Source organism: Plasmodium yoelii (assembly GCF_900002385.2).
Source record: "Plasmodium yoelii strain 17X genome assembly, chromosome: 4".
NCBI lineage: Eukaryota > Apicomplexa > Aconoidasida > Haemosporida > Plasmodiidae > Plasmodium > Plasmodium yoelii.
The window spans coordinates 592,234-610,716 of record NC_036176.2 but is presented as its reverse complement, the minus strand read 5'-3'; the positions used below and the strand labels follow the sequence as shown (position 1 = coordinate 610,716).

The window sequence follows — 18,483 nt, the reverse complement described above, 5'->3', positions numbered from 1 at the left end:
TGAGATTAATTATCATTTTTTTAATGAAATTAACAATATGGATGTTATGCACACACTTTTCTTATTATTCCATGGGAACATATAGAAATAGTAGTTTTATATATCTATACTTTTCTGCTTGACATCTATGCCCAACTTTTTAATACTAACTGTTTATAACACATTATTCACTCGTTTATTCACTCATTATTTATCCCTCATTTATTTATTTTTTTATTTTTTTGTTTGCTTATTTTTTTATTTTTTATTTTTTATTTTTTAAAGCTATTCTATTACATATACGAAAATATTCTCTTTTTAATTTTTATATGAATAGCTTATTATATAACTCCAAAAAAATGTGCATCCGTATATACATTTATATGGGCACATATATAAGTAGCCAACTAGTAAAATGATGAGAAAAAAATTAAAAACATTTATGGAAAATCAAAATGTTGGAAATATTTTCGCTGTTTCATGATTAGAAAAAAACAAAGTTTAATGTAACACATTGATATTTGCTCAATTTGTTCAATTTGTTCATTTTTTTTTTTTTTTTTTTTTTTTATATGTATAAACACATTTCTCCCTTGTTTTTTTCTGTTTTTGAAAAAGATGCCTTTTAATTTTATCTATATTTTATTTATTATATATTTTTTATTATCTCCAAACATAAAAGGTAAAAAGGTTAACATTTCAGTATATAAAGCTTATATTTTATATTCCCAGAAAACGAAAAAATACCAAATATTAACCCAACGCAATAAAGCTATTAAAAATATTAAAGGAATACAGAAAATTAAATCCTCCATTTTTATTCACGATAAAATTCAGGTAATTATAACAAACAAATCGTAAGGAGATATATGGCTAGTTAATAAAATACCTGAAAAGTCAGCTAAAATATTCATACCGAAATAAATGTTAAACTGTATAAACCCCACACACATATGCATATGCATATGCATATGCATACATATATAACATGCTGCTTCCCTTTTATGTAGGATATATCAAGCATAATAAACGAAAATAAACAATTTCTGCTTAAATATCTAATTGTTCCTGCGTCTATTAAGTATTAAAATAAAAGAATATAATAAAAACCACTTTTTGCATATAAAAAATGAGAAAAATATGAACAGAATGTAGAATATATAATTTCACGATTGGGATATAAACATAAATATCATCTTTTTATTTTTAATAGATTTTTTTTTAAAAATTTGCAATTTTTGAGATTACCATTATTACATTTCATAAGGTAAAACAAAAAAATCAATCATAGAGTTTTCATTTATATGCATATAATTCATCTAGTATTTTTTGTACATTTTGAAGAAACTAAAGTGGTAATATATATATATTTTTTTTTTTTTTTTTTTTTTTTTTTTTTTTTTTTTTAGAATATACAAATTTATAATATATATTCGATGCCTTCTTGAATGGCTTCCTCAAGTTAACCCACATTTAAGCCCTTTTGTTTATGTCTTTACATATACAAATAATTATGTTCAATTTTTTCATGTAAAATAAGAAAAATATAAAAAAACTATCCAATAAATATCTATTATTTCTTAATGAATTAATATTTTATATTTTATTTATTTCAATTCTCATTATGTTTGTTTGTCTCTTATACAGAAATCTATCCCAAACGTTTTCGGAATCGATTTAAGCGGAATTTTTTCTTGGCTTTTTCTCGAATTGATGGAATCTCTTTTATCCTAAAACGAAGTAACATCATCTTGTTAAAAATGAATAAATAAATACACCGCGCATGTATATACGTATATGTTCCAAAACTGAAAAATATATAGCATATTACAAGTATAAGCAAAAAACTTTATCATGTTTTGAAAAATTTCAAGAAACCATGTTTCGATCTGATTCCCATTTCCTAATGGTAACAAACTTGCGGTTTTTAGAACTGCAAAAAATGTTACTAAATAGATTCCAAATTTTTAAAAATGAAGAAATAAGAATATTAAAAAAAGATAATATGAAAAGAATTTTATATGAATGGGCGAAATTTTTAACAAAAGAAAATATAAAAACAAATATAACAAATATTCCTGAAAAAGTATTAGAAAATAAAATAGTGACTAAAATAATAAATGATGATATTGATTGTAAATGGCTAGTTAATAAAATCAATGTTAAAAATCAAAATGAAAATAATATCATAAAAAATCAAGAATTAAAAAAAATTGATAATCTTCATTTTGATGACTACCCCAATTTATTTTATTACGAATACCCACAATTCCCATATAATTATTATGACAAAAAAAAAATGACCAATTTTTATTCACTTATAAAATTTCCATATAACGATATAATTAACATTTCGAGAAAAATCAAAACTGACGAGGAGACAGAACAGAATGGTCAGGAGAGAGAAAAGAATGGTCAGGAAACCGAACAACATGAAATCACAGACATGTTACATCCCGACAAAGATATTTTAAATTGTGATAACTACTCTTGTGACAATTATATTTATGCTCCATCAGAAATGGAAACATCGAAAGAAAATTATCATCAAACATAAGTGGGTAAAATTAGTTCTGTTAAAAAGATAAAATATTATATTTATTAAAAATTAAATTATAAAAAGTTCAAGACAAAGAAATATTTATGTGCTCATGCACACATATGGCTTATTAAAAATACAAAAAACAAACTTAATTTATTTTGACATGTATATATGAAAAAAATTATAATTTTTTTTCTTTTTCTTTTTTGAAAAAAGTAGTCATATTGCCACTGTCGAAATTTATAAGACATTGATAATGAGCAAAATAACAAACAAATAGAAGGAAGGAACTATAAATAAAGCACCAAAAAATGGGAACCACATATACACACACATATATATATATACACATATATATGCATATACAACTTGTAATTTCTTGAGCATATTAAAAGGGACTACGAAGTTGCAGTAGTTGATCTGTCTTCTTCCCCTTTTTAAATCTCCATTTTGCATGAATTAGACTCCCTCTTTTTTTTCTTTTTTTTTTGTGTTATAAAACGTTTTAAAAAATAACTTATATTTTCTAAAGTATAATAATGATTTGTCAAATATATTTTTTATTTTTTCCATTTTTGTATCATTGGATTCTTGATCTCTTCCAGCTTGTTTTATGAAATAGTTTACATATTTTAGCGCCCTAAAAAATGAAAAAAAAAAAAAAAGGGAAATATCATAACATCAAATTGGTCAAAGTTTTTCACTTTCACTTTGATTTTGATTTTGATTTTGATTTTGATTTTTTTTTTTTTTTTTTTTTTTTTTTACTATTCACCTATCATTGTCTTTATTTTGTTCATAATAATATGATAAAGGAATAAGATTTCGGAGGTCTCCTTTATTTAATCCCATTTTGTAATAATATATCGACAAGTTTTGCTTATTTTGTTCTTTATATATTTCTCCCATTTCATATAAAGTTTTATAATTCCCTTGTTTGTATAATAAATGTAATATTTGCATAACCTTTTCAGGTTTAACATAATCTTTTAAATTGTTATTTTTATATATGTATATAAAATTACTTTGGGCTACCTCATATCCTTCATATGCAGCTAATGCATATGTATAGAAAGCTTTTAAAAATTGTTTTTCGATATAATAATTCATACCTAAAAATGAGGGGAAAAAAAAATGTATATATATGTATATGTATATGTATGCATATGCATATGCATATATTAACAAATTAGTCAAAGTAAGCTAATATAAAAGCTGATGATACCTTGCCTTATTTCGTTTGCCCATGAAGTGCTTTCGGCAACAAATTTATAAGAAAGGGCTGAATTTAAGCATGATTCTTTAACACCTTTTCCAATTTCATATAATTGTGCTTCTCTAAAATATCCTTGAACATATCCTAAATCTGCTGACTGTTCATATAATTTAAATACTATTTTATATATATTATCAGAAATATGTCTTTTTTTTACTGAAATATCAAGAATTATTTCTGCGAGAAAAAAAAGAGCTTCTGCATGATCATGGTTTGCTGCTTCAATTAAATATTTTATTGATAATTTTAAATTTCGATGGTCTTCAATAAAATAATAAATATATCCCAAATAACATTTTGACTCAACATCTCCTGCCTCCGCTGCCTATTAAAAAAAATAAAATAAAAAATATAAAATAAAAAATAATAAAATAATAAAATATGGTACACATTTGGGAAAAAGATTGCTAATCAGACGTTATGCACAACCACCCAAAATGTATGCCAAAATTTATGCCCGAATTATGCCCGAATTATGCCCAACTTACCTTTGAAAAATTTTCGATACTTTTTTCTATATTTTTTTCAGTCCCATATCCATATAAATATATTATTCCTAACTCCTTTAAAGCTAATATGTTATTTTTTTTTGATGCTTCATTTATATATTCAAAAGCTTGAGTGAAATTTTTTTCTTCTTTATATTTTTTCCCAAGATCATACATTGCCATAACATCTCCACCTTTAATCTGTTCTTTTAAAAATTCTAAAATATCTTCTTCATTATTTTTTAAATTGCTAATTTCATTATGAATATTTATATTATCTTTATTTAACAAATCAAGATCAGACAAAGGAATGTTAATATAATCTGAGTTCATTACATTTTCAGCTATTAACTTATAATAATTTTTAGATTTTTCACAATTTTTTTTTAAATTTATACCATATAAATATCTATAACCCATTGCTAAAATGGAAGGTGTATAATTTAATAAACAACCTTCTATTTCATATTCGATCGATTTTTTCATAAAATAATTTCTGCTTTCACTTCTGCTTTCACTTCTGCTTTCACTTCTGTTCCCACTTTTGCTCGCTTGGTCCTCTTCAATTTGCTCTACCACTTCATTATTCAACTGTCTGTTAAATTCAAAAAAATATATAAAACTTAAAAAGTGGAAAGCACCTGGATTTTTCATTTCACTAGATCTTTTTAAATAATATAAACTTAATTTTATATTTCTTTTATATGAAAAAAAATAATTTTTATATCCAAAAAAATATATTTTTCCTAATTCATAATATGATAAAGAAGTTATTTGATCTTTTTTTTTGTCCATTATTAATTTTTCAAATATTTTTATACTTTTTTGGATATTTTTTTTTTGATTTTTTGACCCATCTTTTAGTTCCATAGCTAGATTAAATAATTTTTTTCTTTCATTTTCTTCTTCATTATTATCATATTCTACATCATCTGTTTCTGTTCGATTGTACTCTATTCCACTATTATTCTTATCAACGTTGTATATATTATCCTTATCAACGTTGTATATATTATCCTTATCAACGTTGTATATATTATCCTTATCAACGTTGTATATATTATCCTTATCAACGTTGTATATATTATCCTTATCAACGTTGTATATATTATCCTTATCATTATTACTAATTTTTGTTTCATTTTCGAAAGACATTATCTCATGGTTATATTCATTTCCATGTTCTAAACCCTCCTCAACCATCAAAGGTATTCGATTTTGGAAACTTTTATCATATTTTTCAATTCCAAAAAATGTGGATACATAATCTAGTGTATCTTTAAGAGACAATTTTTCTGGCAAACTTATTTCATTCTTATTATATTCTCTGATTTTATAATTATTCTCTTTGGATAAAAATTTAGTATTATTTTTTATAACATTATTAAAACAGTAAATTTTATTTATAACATAAACAAAAAATATGATTATAATCCAAAAATTCCTTTTCATAATTTTCTTCTTTTATTTTTACACAAAGAATATAATATAGCAATGATCTTGTTATTCTTTTTTTTCCTTCTTTCTGTTTTCTTTGGTTATCATCATTTAGAGAATATAGATTAAATACATCATTTGGAATCTTTATTAAATTTTAAAACCTTCTATTTTATTTTGTTCTTTTTTCATAAATGAAAAATGTGTTTTAAATTAACACAATATTTTATCTGTTTCATGATTAAAACTGTAAACAATTTCTTTACAATTTCTTTATATTTTTTTTTTTTTTTTTTTTTTTTTTTTTTTTATTGTAGCCCCCCAAAAAAAAACTCAATTTTATTTCATTCTTTATATTCTCAAAAAATAAATATATACAAGCACATCATATAGTACAATAAATTAATAAGAACCTTTTTAAATTTATATGAAATAAAAAAAAAAAAATTTATAAAAATAGTTTAATATGAAAAAAAAAAATTTATTTCATATTTATCATTATTATTATTTTTTTTTTCCTGGAAAATGAATAACACTATTTAACATCACAATTTTATATACCTTTGTATCTCAAATCAGTACTTATCCATTTACACATATTAAAGAAATTGGCAAAGTGACATCTTTGCTAACCTTAGTAATAAATATATTTATCAGCTTTTATCTTAGATTTTTTTTTTTTTTTGAAAGAAATATTTTCCATCCAATTAAGAAAAGGAAAACTCAATTCAATGGATTTAAAATGTGAAACAGAAAATGAAATAGAGGAGGACAAACAAAAAAGTGAAAACCCAATACATTCTTATATTATAGAAAAAGAAAACATAACCAATAATACACAATCTGAATGCAGTGATAATAAAATTCAGGATATAATTGATGAGAATAAAAATAGTAAAATAAATTCGAGTGAGCAAGAGTTGGAAAATGAAAATTCTGGCAAGTTGGAAAATGAAAATTCTGGCAAGTTGGAAAATGAAAATTCTGACGAGTTGGGAAATTATAAAGAACCCTCTAATATTGATAACAATTTAGATTCAAAAAATAAACACAATATTGTAAAACATTCTGATAATACTCAAATAAATTCCATACAACAGCCAAATGAGATATTAGATAATATTCAAGAGGATTGTTCCTCAAACGAACGAGTTCAAATAAACCATAACAATGAAGAGGTGACTAGTTTCGAAATTGAAAAGGGAGACAATTTTGAGGATGACAATTTTTTTAGCAACTTTTCAGATTTTCAAAAAGCCGAAGAAAAAAATGTACAGGAAAAAAAAACACTAATAGATATATACAATGAAATGAAAAATTACGAAGAAGACTTTTTAAGCACTTTTGAAAAATCGTATAAAAAAAATATAGAAAATATATCTTTTATGGAAAACGAAAACGAAAACGAAAATGAAACAGAATCAGATATCGATCTTACATCTATAGATTCTATTTCCGCATTTTTAAATGATGAAAATGTTCATAATTTTAATCCTATACCCCTTGACCATTATATTAGTCAAAACATAAATTATTTTGTTCAAGAGCAAATAAGATTAAATAAAAAAATTAAATTAAACAAAAGCCATTTTAATAATAAAAATTATTACAACACCTTTCCTTCAAACCCTAAGCAAAAAATATGTAATTCATTATATATATTTTTATCTACTTACTTATGTGTTGTTCAATATATATATTGTGCACCCATAATATAGTCTCCAATTCTTATGAATCAGCTAAAATGTACACAACATTCCTCATCCATATCAATACATACACATGCATATTTTTTTTTTCTTTTTCTTTTCTTTTTCTTAGTTAAGGAATATAAAAAAACAATATGGAAATAACAAATTAAAAAGATGGAAAACTATGTAACATCTTACTATGCACACACGTGATAATAAATCAGAGCAAATACATAAATTTATAATATAACACATATTTTATGGAGGTCCATAGAAGTTTTATATTGATATTTACATACGAGTAAATAAACAGCTAGCCAAGCAAACAAATATCCATTTATGTCTCCACAATGTTTTTTACAAGAAATTTCATATTCTATTATATGCACATGTCATGTTTTGTTCCTCAAGTACAACTCATCCACTTTTGGGGCAGTACAAATTATATAGTTATGAAAATAGTTAATCATCGTTTCTCTGTTTTCATAATATACACTATTTTTATTATTATATACATTTTTTTTTCGTATAATTTGTTTTTCACACACCACATTGTATATTGATTTGGTGGTTGTTTTTACCGTCTTTTTTTTAATCAGCATTATAATTTAATTATATAATCACATAAATGTGATATGAATTATTTGTATTAAAAATATAAATATAGTACAGTACTTTTTTTTTTTTTTTTCAGTATATCAAATTAATAATATATAAGAAATATAAAAACAAGTTCCATCACTATTTTCTGTACATACATGCTATTTTATACTGTGCTAGCGATTTCATAGGTACTTTTTATTTTACTGTTTTAATGATATATTATCACCCCACTTGTGTTGAAATAACTAGAATTGGATCGTAATGGTGGCATACATTCTCTTTTTTTATTTGTATATATTGATTTTCCTAAAGATTTTGACACATTTATATTGTTTTTGGTTTTTCCATTGCTCATGAGTTTGGGATATTTCACAGTTTTAAAATATTCGATGTTTTTTGCAATTTTATCGGTTCGTATATTATTTTTTTTTTTTTCTATTTCCTTATTTTTTACATCACTATTTAAAACTCTTTCCTTATTATTGGCTTGATTGGAGTCTTCGTCATTTTCAATAGGTATTATTTTCCCATCCCTAAAAAAAAATTAAATACGACGAAAACATATTTATGTTATCATACAAAAAAACACATGACGCCATTTCTACATATAAACATGTATTACATACATATGTAGAAATACATATTAAAGCTTATGTAATTTGTCATAATTTTCATAGTTTTCATAATTTTCAAATTTTTATGTCCTTTACTTTGCTTTCGTTCCATCCAATGCAACAATATTGTTACCAGAATGAATATCATAAGCCTCTGCAAACAAATTATCAAAAATAGTATCTTGTGATTCATTTTTTTTTTCTTTTTTTAGTTTATACAAATTTTTTTCATTTGTAAGTTTTGGTATATTGCTTGAACTAGTATTTGCACGCAAAACACCAAAGAATGATGTATTCTTAGTTCGAATTATATTCTTATCAACTATAACGTTGGGAATACTTCGAGACCTTCTACCCGAATTTTTTATTCCATTTACATCGTTATCTTTAGAATTGATTGTATTTATTTTGCGCACATTATTTTCAATCGCATTACTTATTAACACATTAATTGACGATGTTGCCGATTCTGACGATGTTGCCGATTCTGACGACGTTGCTGATTCTGACGACGTTGCTGATTCGGATGATGTTGCTGATTCGGATGATGTTGAAGATGTGTTAATATTGGGAATCGGCGAATTGTTATCATTTATAACTTTACGATTTTTTAAAATTTGTTTATCATTTATTTCTTTTTTCTGATTTTTTTTTAATTCTTCAGTATTAGCGTTTTTTTTTTCATCTAATTTCTTTATTCTCGGTTTTGGTTGTTCTGCATACGCTTTTTTGTTTGAAGATTTGGGAATATGCGTACTATAGTTTTCATCATATTTCTATTCATAAATAACATAAAAAAAAAGAGAAATATTTTATATGGATAAAACATATATTATTTACAATAAGAAAATATTTGATGCAAATCAATATCAATGAATATGCTAAATTAAAAAAACCTTTCTATGGAGGATACACATATTTGCTCCCATATTTACATAGGATACAACATTGACAAAAAAAAAAAAAAAAATAAATAGTAGTTATTTTTTCGAATGTTCGGTTATATTTATTGTTTATGCCTGAACATGTGTATTTGTGTCTATGACATAAAATTACAAATATATTATATACATTATTTTGGCTAAAAAACCTTTGGCTTTATATCGCTTATTTATATTTTTTTTAAATAGAATTTATTTTATAGTATTTTTTATTTTTCTCATTGGTTCGTATATATATACATATATATATATAATATATTATGTACATGTTATACTTTATTTAGTTGTTAGCTTATTTTTTTTTTTTTATTTTATTATATTTTTTTTTTTTTTTTTTATGCCCATTTTGTCTAGCTAGCTAGCTAGCTTAAAGGAAACCCCAAATTATAATTTTCAATTTTGGCTGTGTAAATTCATTTAAATTTTATTAACATGCCATAATTTTTGTATTCCTTCATAAATAGCTATATATAAAAAAGGTGAAAAAAGTGACACAAAAATTGTGCACATAATTATTAGAACAAAAATACAAACATGGTAACCAATGTATTACCTGTATAATATACAATTAAATTTTTATAAAATTTGTAATTTATATTGTTTTTTTGGTATTTTAATATATTTTATTTATATAAATGTATTAAAAATTAATATAGTTTGTCTTTTATATTATCATTAATATTTTTTTTATTTCAAGAATTTGAAAATCACAACAATGCTAATAGTACTTTTTATAGAAATGAAAAAAAAAACAAATATATATATAAATTAATGCACGCATATTGTAATGTATTTTAAAATGATTAAATGTTAAAATTTTTTCTATGGGTGTAAAATATATGTATCTATACATTTTTTTTTTTTTTTTTTCTCATATATTATGCCTGTCTGTTCATTTTGTATCTATGATACCCATATATATGGCGTGCGCATATATTTCTCGTGCTTATTGTTATAAAAAAAAAATATATTATATATATATGCATATATAGGCGTGATTTTTCATTTATGCAGTATCTTTTGCTCCTTTTCTGTCTAATATTTTTTTACGATTTTTGTCGATTTTTAGTTTTGTTAATATAACGTTACTTGGGTGAATACCTATGAAAGTAGATTCGCCATTAACTTTTTCTCTTGTAACTCTTTCAACATATATTTTAAATCTTTTTCTATTAATTTTAACAACTTTTCCTTCTCTTCCGTGGTTATGTCCTCTACATATGAGAACTTCGTCATCTTTTCTGATTGGCAAGGTACGAATCTGCGTAAATGCAAAATAAGAAATGTGGATATGCAAATGCTGAATAATTCATATACTACACAAATTTTTATATAATAAAAAAAAAAAAAAATTTCTTACATTATATTTTAGTCTCAATTCTTTTGACAATTTAGATGACATAATTTTTCTTCTAAGACCTGCTGGTGCAGAAAAATGAGCTTTTCTCATTTTTCGTCGGGATGATGATATTTCTAAAAATTAAGAAATAAAAAAAAAAAAAAAAAAATAGTACGAATTGTTAACAAAGTTTATAATATGTGTTCATTTTGGGAATGATATTAAATAGGTTTCTTCCCAAGGCTATACGTACATACATACATATACATATACATATATATATATATACATAGCATTTATAAATATATATGGTCATAATGGATTAACTATTATAGTATATATTCATATATATTTTCTTATTTGTTTACATATTTTATATTTCAAAATATATGCTATATAATATTATACAAAAATATGTAACTATTTATTTGTATCATAATAATTTTATAACTTACTTGTGTTAAGCTTCATTTTTTAAAGTATTTGGAAATTTTAATATAAAATTGTTTTATTAAAAAATTCTTTAAAAAAAAGTAATTAAAATTAGTTTGTTTCCTTTTTCTTTTTTTTTTTTTTTTTTAATTTTATTATTTTTATTTTTTATATTTTTTTTATATGCAACTTCCGATGTATATTATTTATTCGTTATTGTTATAAGATTGGAAATAAAACATAAAAAAAAAATAATATAAAAAAAGCCCTATGTATTTTGTACGTTGATTTATGATTTATAACATGATAAATTCCATATATTTATTTTGTTTTTAATTGCCCCTTTATATGTATATATAGCTACATATATAATATCCACTTTTTACTTCAACACGAAAATATTTATTTTTTTTTTTTGCCCTATAATTTAAGCAGTAATTTTATTCTCAGTAATGTTAAAATGTATATACGTAAAATATAAGAAGAAAAAATACATAGTATTTATTATATGCAATTTTTTATTTATATATTTTGAAAAAATTAATAAAGGGAAATATTATATATATATATATATATAGATATAGATATAGGCATATTGTATTTTTTTTTATTTAAAGAATTAGTGCACGACATTATAAAAAATTTCAGGAAAAAACAAAAGCCCTGTAAATATATTATATTAATATAGTATTAATATATATACATACGTACATAATATTATATATTGTACATTATTTATAACAAGATATGCATAATAATGTCATAGTGTTAGACTATTCCCGTAAGGTCCTATAGCTCAGTTGGTTAGAGCGTACGGCTAATAACCGTAAGGTCGGCGGTTCGAGACCGCCTGGGACCAAAAGTGTTATATTTTTAATTATAAACATTTTTTTTTTATTTTTTAAAAAAGTTAAATTATTTTTTTAGTTTTATTGCAAAATTGTGATTAATTATATAGTTGGAAAAAGCATTTGAAAAAAAAGTACATTTTTTCATAAATTTTATTTCCTATTTAGTTGGAAAAGCTGTGTCATACATAAGAAAAAGCAAGAAAATTGCAAACAATTATTATGATTTCATAATTATTCCCTCATTTTTTGCAATATATTTTTACCATATATAAATAACACATTACATAAGTTTATCCCTCACTCAAACAAACATTATCAAACAATAACATTCTCAAATATAAACATTTTTTTTTTCATTTTTTTTCGTTTTTTTTCATTTTTTGTGATTGCAAAATACGAGCACCGAGGATCGAACTCGGGATCTTTCGCGTGTGAGGCGAACGTCATAGCCACTAGACCATGCTCGCTTAGACGAAAATATTGTCATTTTTTTTAATAAAATATATATCATTTTTTCCAAAAAAAAAAAAAAAAACATCATTTATTTATAGCTATTAGTTTCCACTTTTTAAACTTACATGTACAATTCATATATTTTTTTTCAAAAAAAATTAATTATATTAAATACTTATGTTTCTAAACAAAATTGAGCCATGTATTACACAAGTTAATTAAAATATGTTATTAAAAAAAAAAAAAAAAATATAAGATAAAATATAAGATAAAATATATGATAAATATATGATAAAATATATGATAAAATATATGATAAAATATATGATAAAATATAAGATAAAATGCATATATGTAATATATATACAAAAAATAAAATCGCGTTGAACGAAAAAATTATTTAAAATTAATGAAATTATAAAAATTTATGAATTATTTCAAATGTCGTTATATGCATAAAGCACTGTAACGGGGCAATTCGTTTTATTCGAATTCAGATATACACCTAAAACACTTTATTTTTAAATAAAGATAACATATATATATATACACACAAATAAATAAATGCCTTTTAAATAGCATACTAAGGTGTTTCAAATTTAAGTTTTCTTCATTGTGCAGATTCGTATTATTCTATAGTATTATGTGAATCAGGCTTTTGATAACCAATTTATTGGAATCTTTATTCTAAATTTCACATTCGGGAATATATTTTGGAATTATTTTAAATCTACACCAAAGAAATTATATTATTTAACATAAAATAATTTAACAATAACATTGTGATTCTCTGTATTCTATCTCTTTGTCATTCCAGTGTGTTTTTTTCTTAATATGTAATAAATGAAATAAAAATATGATAATATATGAAACTATTATTATCCCCACAGTTATTTTTCCATATATTTTTATTTTGCTATATTTGATAAGCTCATGTGATTTATATGACATGAAAAATGCAATAGATGCCCACATATTAATAATACCAATTAATATGGGAAAATTATCTTCTTTGAAAATTGTCGACATGTACATGTACATATGATTAGCAAAAAAACTCTGATGAAAAAAATATATAACTAGAGACATATAGCCAACAATTACACTAGTTGTTTGATAATAAATAAGGGTCAATATAAAAACTATTATTCCTAATATTAAATTAAAACTTATAAAATTGTGAATACTAATTATATCTGCTACTATACCAAATATCAATGTAATAATAAAACTGGATGGTAATATATATGAATAGATATCTAAGGTATTTCCAAATACATTATTTTCATATATATCAAATAATGAAAACATAAAAAAACAATTACTAAATGTTAAAATAAAGAACTCTATTACAATAAATATATAACATGATGATATAACTTGTTTTTTAAATATCTCAAAATTTATATTTTTTAATTTATTTTTTTTATTTATTTCTTTATTAATAGATTCAGAAGGATGAATAGCAATTTTAGTTATTTTTTCTTCATTTTTTTCACTCTCTTTTTGAGTTAAAGATTTTGCATATGAAACTCCCTTTAAATGTTTATTTCTGGGGCTTATATAATTTTCAATATTCATATTTATTACATTAAGAACTTGTGTATTTTCAATATCATCACTTGGTGATGTCAAACTTTCATATCTTGAATCTGTGAATCTAGATGTGTAATTTTTTTTTTTATAATGCTCATTTAAGTTACTATTATGTGATTCATTAGCATCATTCTCATTGGCACCATTCCCATTAGCACCATTCCCATTAGCACCATTCCCATTAGCACCATTCCCATTAGCATCATTCTCATTAGCATCATTAATTATAGTGCTATTCCCATTACTATTATGCATGTGATTCTTTCTTTTTTTTTTACCATTCCTACTAGCACATATACTAATCATATCTGTATTTAAGACACTCGAATTAGATGTCCCAATCATAGCATCTGTTGCTGTTGAAATAACAATATTTGTTGCAGTAATTACATTAGGTGAAATAACCGTATTTGGTGTAATAACAGCATTATGTGAAATAAAAGGTTCTGATGAAATAACTACATTATTATTCATATCATCATCATTTGATATAACTATTGAAGTAACATCATCTTCATTATCATTTTCATTAATATTACTTTCATTGTTTTTAATAGTATTTGTATTGTTCATATTTTGATTATAATTATTTTTATAATCCAATAAATTTGATATAAAAAATGATGGGGCTATACATATTAATACATACATAGATATGATCAGTATAACATTATTTTCTGAATCAAATTTATTTAGTGCTATAATTAAAACATTTCCAACAAATAAACTTAAAACAGCTAAAGATGACATTGCACTAATTAATATATAATTTTTATTTCTTAAAATATTTTTTAGTGCACTTAATTTACTTTTTGATGCTTCTAATTTGGATTTTATCATATTATCATCGATAGGATATCTTTCATTTATATAATAAATAATTGGCAAATAGGAATTGTCTGAACCAATACCAAAACATATAAAAGCTAAATTAAATAATATAGATATTCTTTTAAAAGCTTTTTGGGTATGTGACCCTCCCCAACTTAATATAGTCAGCCTCGTATAATTGTCCATATAATATTTGGAATAAGATAAAGATATACTTAATAGCATCCATCCTATTATTAAAAATATAAAAGCAATCTTTGATATATACCGTTTTTTTGATAATATATTTATTAATATACCTCCTATAAAACCTGACATAAATTGAATAATTAATCCTGTGACTAACAAAAAATGAATATAATTTTCCTGATCTATACATAAAAAAAAGTCACCTCCCGAACTCTTATTTGTACAAAGCCATTCGAATGCTCGATATTTTTTAAATAAATTTGCAATAAATATGTAGTTTTGATATACAATGGCTGTTGTTGCAATACTATACATAAAAAGGATCACTATGAGCTTACTCTTTAATTTGCACATTTTCGTATAAATTCTGTGGTCATATATATATTACTTTATTTATCTTCCTTTATTTATCTTCCTTCTCTTTTATACTTCCGTACCCGTGGCATTCAACCTCCTATAATTCCCTTATAGCCGCAGATCTATTTTATTATTATTATTATTGTTATTATTATTATTATTACTATTGTTATATTTTGTACATATATATACATGCAATTTTCATATATTTACTAAACGCTATCCCTATCATGCTTCTGATTTCGTTTTATGAGTCACGAAATCACACAGTATATAATTACTAATTTTTGAAGCATTTATAAATATGCATTTTTTATTGATTCTTTTTACATTTTCTTCAATTTTTTATGTTTCTACATATTCCTCATTTCTCCCGCCCATTAATTTGTTTATTTAACTTAATTTTTTTTCCTACCTAGATGGGTTTTTGCTTGATATTTTTTTTATTTTACTTTATTTTATTTTTTATATACTATTTAACAATTTTTACTATTTAATTAGTTATTATTATTAATTTTTTTTCATAAATAACAACATTAAAAAAAAATTATTTTTCTCTAAATATATTTTATATATGCATTAATTTAATATATATAATATATATATTTTAATTCGACTATTTTTTGTTCCTCTTTTCCATTTGCTATTTTATTGAATCGTTTCTTGCTATTATTAATATAATTTTTTACTATATTACTAATTTGGTTTACTAATATTTTTTTGTTAATTTTATTATACTATTTTTATTATTTTTTTTTTTTTTTTTTTCTTCTTTTTATTTTCCCTTTTTTATAGTTACAATATTAGGAAATTATTTAATTGTGTATTTAATTTATTTGGTATAATAGTCACTTTATATATATATATATAGGCAAAAAAATTATAATATTACATTTTTCCATTTTATACTCTTTTTCGCAATAAATGCGAATTACACCTATAATTAATACTACTACTACTAATAATAATAATAGTAATAGCAATAGTAATAGCAATAGCAATAGCAATAGTAATAGCAATAGCAATAGCAATAGTAATAGTAAATATAATTTTTAAATTTTTATATTACTCTTTGATTTTATTATAACACGCATAGAAATCTATAACATATAATTTCCTATTATACGATAGTTAGTACATATTAAAAATTATTGTGTGTGCATAAATGTAATACCGCTCTTCTTACGCCATCTATTTTTATTTTATAATTAGTAATAAACATATTTTAAAAGAATTGCAAATAATGAACATAACTAAAAGAAGCATTAAGTATAAACATAAACATAAATATAAATGCGTGTATATAATGTCTGCATACTAATATATTTATTGCTTTTAATATTGCAATATTTTCCCTAATAAGAATGACATTTTTTAATATTATAAGTTAAGGATCTCCCTCTCCCCCAAATGAGAAAGGGAAATATAGTTACATATATATATACATTCCAATTCCCAGCAAAAAAATATTAATTTCTATATTTTTATGTAAAGACTAATGTGTAACAAATAATAAAACAAACCATAAAATATTTCATTACCTTTTACTAAATGGGTTTTAAAATATTAAACCATTTGATATACAATCATAAGGGTTACAAAAATTGGTTGCAAATATGCACCAGCAAGGAATTAACTAATATGTACATATTTAGTTAGTTAGCTAGCTAGCTAGCTAAAGCAATATCTACAATAATATATATACACTGTAAAGAGAGCTATATAATTGGTATTGATATTTTCAGTTTTTCATATCTATTTTTCCCTCACAACTTTCCTTGGTTATTTATTAGTTTGCTTGTCCTTGATCAAATAATATGTAATAATAATTTCTTATTTTGTTTATTATTAGGGGAATTGTCTTTGTGTGTTCCTATATAAAATATTATATAAATAAATATTACTACATAGCTATTGTTATGCCCATTCTTATTATTTTTTTAGTAAATATTATAAGTCATTACACATGGGTACTAATCTTTTTTATCCATATTTTGTTCGTAATAATATTTCATTAAAGTTGTTTTTTTTTTTTTTTTTTGTTTTAGCTTGCTGATATTTATAAAAAGTTCTAAACAAACTTTCAATTTTCCATTTTTGGCTAGTTCCATTGCGTCATTTCCATACTTTCTTTTTAATAATTTATACACTGTTCATATTTTTCTTCTTTTTTTCTCTTTAAAAAAAAATTGCATTTTTTTTTGCTTTTTTTTATCTTTAAAAAATTGCACTTTGTTTTCACAGTCTTTAAATGTGCACACACATAATAATGCGCAATGTATAATAAATATTTTAAGGAATACATATTAAATAAAAATATATGAGTTACATATGCGCATATATTTTACCATATTTACATAAATTCCCAAACAAGTTTATAAACAAATAAATATTACTTAAAATATTTAATATGATTATAATATATATGTGCATATTTTACATTTTTAAGCTAAATGTGAATACTGCTACATTTCATAAAAAATACAAATAAAAAAAAAAAAAAAAAAATACATTTTATGAATCCTGAGAATACACATAATGAAAAAAAGAAATAAAAAATTTATTCGAAATAATAATTATCGTATAAAACATACTATATATATTAAACACACAAAAAAAAATTTAATTAAATGTTTTTTTAAAACATAATATATTATAATTCCATATACTATTAAAATGCTTATATTTTATAGATTACATGTTTAAGTAATTAACACATTATTGGTATGATATAGAGATAAAAGAGGGCTTTTTGTAGTAAAAAAATTACTGTTTACCTTAAAATTTATTAGCATATAAAAGGAACAAAGAAAAACAAAAATTCATATTAAGACATAGTAATTATTATATGCACAGATTTCTGC

General features: G+C 22.7%; 7 protein-coding genes and 2 non-coding genes across 9 annotated transcripts; 4 read left to right on the top strand and 5 right to left on the bottom strand.

The window, feature by feature from the left end:
• Nucleotides 1-597: 597 nt before the first annotated feature.
• Nucleotides 598-1,713, top strand: PY17X_0413800 (YGGT family protein, putative; the record flags this gene model as incomplete). Its single annotated transcript, XM_022955094.1, has 5 exons — nt 598-816; nt 990-1,060; nt 1,193-1,246; nt 1,389-1,509; nt 1,627-1,713. 5 exons carry the CDS (start codon nt 598-600, stop codon nt 1,711-1,713), a joined length of 552 nt encoding a protein of 183 aa, XP_022811569.1.
• Nucleotides 1,714-1,858: 145 nt separating this feature from the next.
• PY17X_0413700 (conserved protein, unknown function) lies at nt 1,859-2,536 on the top strand (the record flags this gene model as incomplete). The annotated part of the gene is made up of 1 exon (XM_718755.1): nt 1,859-2,536. One exon carries the CDS (start codon nt 1,859-1,861, stop codon nt 2,534-2,536), a length of 678 nt encoding a protein of 225 aa, XP_723848.1.
• A 444-nt stretch (nt 2,537-2,980) lies between these two features.
• PY17X_0413600 (ubiquitin-protein ligase, putative) lies at nt 2,981-5,737 on the bottom strand (the record flags this gene model as incomplete). Its single annotated transcript, XM_022955093.2, has 4 exons — nt 2,981-3,161; nt 3,297-3,633; nt 3,747-4,122; nt 4,286-5,737. 4 exons carry the CDS (start codon nt 5,735-5,737, stop codon nt 2,981-2,983), a joined length of 2,346 nt encoding a protein of 781 aa, XP_022811568.2.
• Nucleotides 5,738-6,453: 716 nt separating this feature from the next.
• PY17X_0413500 (conserved Plasmodium protein, unknown function) lies at nt 6,454-7,575 on the top strand (the record flags this gene model as incomplete). Its single annotated transcript, XM_022955092.1, has 2 exons — nt 6,454-7,366; nt 7,544-7,575. The coding sequence occupies 2 exons, from the start codon at nt 6,454-6,456 to the stop codon at nt 7,573-7,575; spliced, it is 945 nt and encodes a 314-aa protein (XP_022811567.1).
• A 649-nt stretch (nt 7,576-8,224) lies between these two features.
• On the bottom strand, nt 8,225-9,559 carry PY17X_0413400 (conserved Plasmodium protein, unknown function; the record flags this gene model as incomplete). The annotated part of the gene is made up of 3 exons (XM_719725.1): nt 8,225-8,549; nt 8,727-9,406; nt 9,527-9,559. 3 exons carry the CDS (start codon nt 9,557-9,559, stop codon nt 8,225-8,227), a joined length of 1,038 nt encoding a protein of 345 aa, XP_724818.1.
• A 1,018-nt stretch (nt 9,560-10,577) lies between these two features.
• On the bottom strand, nt 10,578-11,381 carry PY17X_0413300 (60S ribosomal protein L26, putative; the record flags this gene model as incomplete). The annotated part of the gene is made up of 3 exons (XM_719724.1): nt 10,578-10,832; nt 10,932-11,044; nt 11,366-11,381. 3 exons carry the CDS (start codon nt 11,379-11,381, stop codon nt 10,578-10,580), a joined length of 384 nt encoding a protein of 127 aa, XP_724817.1.
• Nucleotides 11,382-12,127: 746 nt separating this feature from the next.
• PY17X_0413200 lies at nt 12,128-12,201 on the top strand. The gene has a single exon. It is a non-coding gene; the product is annotated as a tRNA-Ile (tRNA).
• A 386-nt stretch (nt 12,202-12,587) lies between these two features.
• PY17X_0413100 lies at nt 12,588-12,660 on the bottom strand. Its single transcript has one exon. It is a non-coding gene; the product is annotated as a tRNA-Val (tRNA).
• A 754-nt stretch (nt 12,661-13,414) lies between these two features.
• PY17X_0413000 (apicomplexan amino acid transporter ApiAT10, putative) lies at nt 13,415-15,616 on the bottom strand (the record flags this gene model as incomplete). The annotated part of the gene is made up of 1 exon (XM_719723.2): nt 13,415-15,616. One exon carries the CDS (start codon nt 15,614-15,616, stop codon nt 13,415-13,417), a length of 2,202 nt encoding a protein of 733 aa, XP_724816.2.
• Between the last annotated feature and the right edge of the window lie 2,867 nt (nt 15,617-18,483).